The sequence below is a fragment of the Euphorbia lathyris genome, chromosome 2, assembly GCF_963576675.1.
Source record: "Euphorbia lathyris chromosome 2, ddEupLath1.1, whole genome shotgun sequence".
Classification (NCBI taxonomy): domain Eukaryota; kingdom Viridiplantae; phylum Streptophyta; class Magnoliopsida; order Malpighiales; family Euphorbiaceae; genus Euphorbia; species Euphorbia lathyris.
This window is the reverse complement of record NC_088911.1, coordinates 37,685,697-37,689,852: the sequence shown is the minus strand read 5'-3', so window position 1 is coordinate 37,689,852 and position 4,156 is coordinate 37,685,697. Positions and strand designations below refer to the sequence as shown.

At 39.2% G+C, this 4,156-nt stretch overlaps 1 protein-coding gene across 1 annotated transcript; it reads left to right on the top strand.

The window, feature by feature from the left end:
* The first annotated feature begins 2,014 nt into the window (after positions 1–2,014).
* Positions 2,015–4,156, top strand: LOC136217820 (putative pentatricopeptide repeat-containing protein At1g26500). The gene has a single exon (XM_066004487.1). The coding sequence runs from the start codon at positions 2,162–2,164 to the stop codon at positions 3,671–3,673; it is 1,512 nt and encodes a 503-aa protein (XP_065860559.1). The 5' UTR covers positions 2,015–2,161; the 3' UTR covers positions 3,674–4,156.

The following is a 4,156-nucleotide window of genomic DNA, read 5'->3' as shown; positions in this document are numbered from 1 at the left end:
CAACCTCATCTTATTTAATGTCATTTTGACTTCACCCTTTTGAATTCTCCGCAGGCATTCATGATTTATCATATCGTGCGGGATACTTATATCTCCAACATCTTGTCTGCGATCTCCATTAAATAAGTCATCAAAATAGGACCTCCATCGTTTCTTGATATCCTTATCTCCAACTAGGACTTTTTGGTCCAAATCCTTCACACATTTAACTTTTCCGAGATCTCGCGTCTTCCTATCTCTCATCCGAGCAATTTTATATATGTCTCTTTCCCCTTCTTTCGTATCCAATCTTGCATACAGATCCCGATTCACCTTTGCTCTAGCATCTCGTATGACTCCCTTTACTTCCCTTTTAGCCTCTTTGTATTTTTCGTAGTTCTTATCGCTCCTACATTTCCCCAATATTTTAGAGGATTCTCGCTTACTCTTTACTGCTTGTCGTACTTCTTCTATCCACCAAGATGTGTCCTTACCCGGTGGCATGCTACCTTTAGATTCCCCTATAACTTCCTTCGCTACTTCCCTTATACTATGCTCCATCTTAGTCTATATCGAATCTATATTTAAATCCATATTACAAGTCCAAATATCTTTTTTTGCCATCTCATCCACAAATTTTTGTTGATTCTCCCCTTGCAATTTCCACCATTTAATCTTAGTCTCCACTTGTGGTGTTCGTTTTCTTATACATCTCCTACTTCGAAAATCAAGCACCACTACTCTATGTTGGGTTGTTTTACTCTCACCAGGGATCAGCTTACAATCAATATAACTCTTTCTCCAAGCACTCCTTACTAAGAAGAAGTCAATTTGGCTCGCATTACCGTCATTCCGATAAGTCACTAAGTGGGATGTTCTCTTCATAAACCATATGTTCATGATACTCAAGTCATAGGCTGATGCGAATTCCAAAATATCATTTCTTGGTTCATTTTTATCTCCAAAACCATACCCTCCATGAACACTCTCAAACCCATCTCGTCTAGAACCCATATGTCCATTGAGATCACCCCCTAGTACCATCTTTTCATCCCAAGGAACCTGTTGCACCACTTCCTCTAAGTCCTCCCAAAAAGCTTATCTTATAGAGACGTCTAATCCTATTGGTGGCGCATATGCACTGATGACATTCACAACCTCATCCCCTATCACTAGCTTAACACTCATAATTCTATCGCTCTTTCTAGACACTGCTACTACATCATCAATATACTCCCGATCAATAAGAATACCTACTCCATTTCTACCTTTATCCTTTCCTGAGTACCAAAGCTTATAACCCCAATGAGCTATCTCTCTTGCCTTGACTCCAACCCACTTGGTTTCTTATAGGCACATTATATTTATTCTCCTCCTATTCATAACATCTACAATTTCTACTAATCTTCCTGTCAAAGAACCTATGTTCCATGTCCCAAAGCGTAATCTACTACCCCTACCCTTACCATTACTGTGGACTAGCTTATTTACCCGCAACCCTTGCATATTTGACACCACCCCCAGGTCTTGGGGTGGCGCGCCGCTTCGGGGCGACGACTTAGCAACCCTTGCACATTTATCACTACAATCGGGTCTAGGAAGTGCAGCGCGTCGCTGAGCAGGGAACGCCCCCAGGATATTTATATTGTGGTTCATGTCATAAGATGTGGCTAAGTTTTACACTGGCCACCACAAAACCTACCGCAACCTTCCTCCTATGTCCGAGCTTGGGACCGGCTGTAAAGGCCACCAAGTGTTACAATCCTATCTAAAAAATCAAATAACGGAATAATATCTATTTTTCATTAAATCTAATTTTTCAATGTTACAATCCTCGGTAAAAACGTAAAATAAATTAACAATGCTATGATTTAATTAATATATATATATATATATTCAGCCAATTATCATTAGAGCATGTAGCTCAAATGATAGAGTGCTTACTTTGCATACGAGATGTATAAGTTTCGATATTTTACATTTAATTTTTTTCTATTCGCTAAATTAAAATTCATTCGATATTAGATTACATAATTTATTATTTTTTATATAAATGGGGATGTAGCTCAAATGATAGAGCTAACGCGTATGCGAGAGTAAACAGGGTTCGACTCCGTGCATCTCCAATTTTAACTTTTGCAATTAAAATCCATTATCTTCCTCTCCGTCTCTTCCGCCAGACATGTCACTCCAACGTTTCTCGTTCAACAAACCCTCCCTTTTCCACTGCCATCTCCACCTCCGTCCCCTAACCACCACCGCCTCCGATCAGCAACAACAATCTTCTCCATCCCCAATTAATCCAGACCACCTTCTCCGCGTCTGCACAATCCTTTATCAACAGCAAAATTCACCGGACTCTAATCTCCACTCCAAACTTTCATCTTTCGATCCCCAAATCACTCACGAATTCTTCCTCCAAGTATGCAACAAGTTCCATTCCTCTTGGCGTCCCGTTTATCGCTTCTTTCAGTACACACATCAAACACCTAACCCGCATTTCTCCCACACCTCCGTCTCTTTCAACAAATTGCTAGACGTCATATCAAAATCACGAAACATCGATCTATTCTGGACCACCGTTCATCAAATGGGTAAACTCCGATTAGTTAACGACAAAACTTTTTTCATTGCTCTGAATACTTTAGCTTCGGCGAGGGAGCTGAAAAAATGCGTCGAATTCTTTCACTCGATGAATGATTATGGGTGCGAGTACAGCGTAGAGAGGTTAAACAAGGTTGTGGAGAGTTTGTGTAAAGGTAACAAACTCGTTGATGAGGCGAAATTTTTGGTATTGAAATTGAAAGAGTCGATTCAACCTAATGGAGTCACTTATGGATTGTTAATCAAAGGGTTTTGTGATGTGGGAAATATGATTGAAGCTTCGAAGATCTGGAATTTAATGGTGGATGAAGGATCCGAGCCCGGAATCGATGTGTTTGAGAAAATGATGGAGACATTTTTCAAAAGAAACGAGTATGATGAAGCTTTGAAGGTCTTTCATACAATGAGAGTGAACAGAATGGGTGATTTGGGACTATCTACATACAGGCTTGTAATCAATTGGATGTGTAAAAAGGGGAAAATCTCACAAGCAAAGATGGTGTTCGACGAAATGCTTGAGAGAAAAATCGAAGCAGATAATATAACTTTGGGGCATCTTCTATATGGACTTCTATCAAGAGGGAGAGTAAATGAATCATATAGAGTAATGGAAGGGATTGAGAATCCAGATATAAGTGTATACCATGGTTTGATTAAAGGGCTATTGAAATTGAGAAGAGCAAGTGAAGCTACACAAGTTTTTAGGGAGATGATAAAGAGAGGATGTGAACCTATAATGCACACATATATAATGCTATTGCAAGGGCATTTGGGGAAGAGAGGGAGGAAAGAAAGAGACCCAATTGTGAATTTTGATACAATATTTGTTGGTGGTTTGGTCAAGGCAGGGAGATCATTAGATGCTAGTAAGTATGTGGAGAGGAGCATAAAGGGTGGTGTTGAAGTGGATAGATTTGATTATAATAAGTTTTTGCATTATTTTTCAAGTGAGGAAGGTGTGGTTATGTTTGAAGAGATTGGGAAGAAATTGAGGGAGGCAGGAATGGTTGATTTGGCTGATATATTGCAGAGGTATGGAGAGAAAATGGCTACTAGGGAGAGGCGGAGAAATAGAGCAGCTCACCCATAAAATTCTAATATTTGTTTGCTTAACATGGCAAACTTCCGGTAGGGCGGAACTCGACCCCTGATTCCGGGAAGAAAATAACAATAATTATATTTGCTGATGTAACTTTCCGACGCCGAATATGTACATTCGGGCGGTAATTCTGTTATTTCCAGAATGGGTCCCTTGTTCTTAATCCCCCAATTACTAAGTTTGGGTCTATTGACCCCCAAGTATTTGGTCCTGATTCTGATTTTGCTGAGAGCCTCGCGGTGCTACACAAAATCTTTTTCCATATTGCAACTTCAACTCCTTTGATGGGAGTTGCGATTGGCAAAAAGATTTCCATTTAAACAAAGATTAAATGTATACTTAAACCCTTAATCAATTCATTTTTAATTGATTAAGTCTTAATGGATCAATTATTTTTGTAGGGTAAATTATAAAACTGGGTCAAATTGAAGGCTCATTTACGTATTAAGATCTATTACACAACATTTTACATAT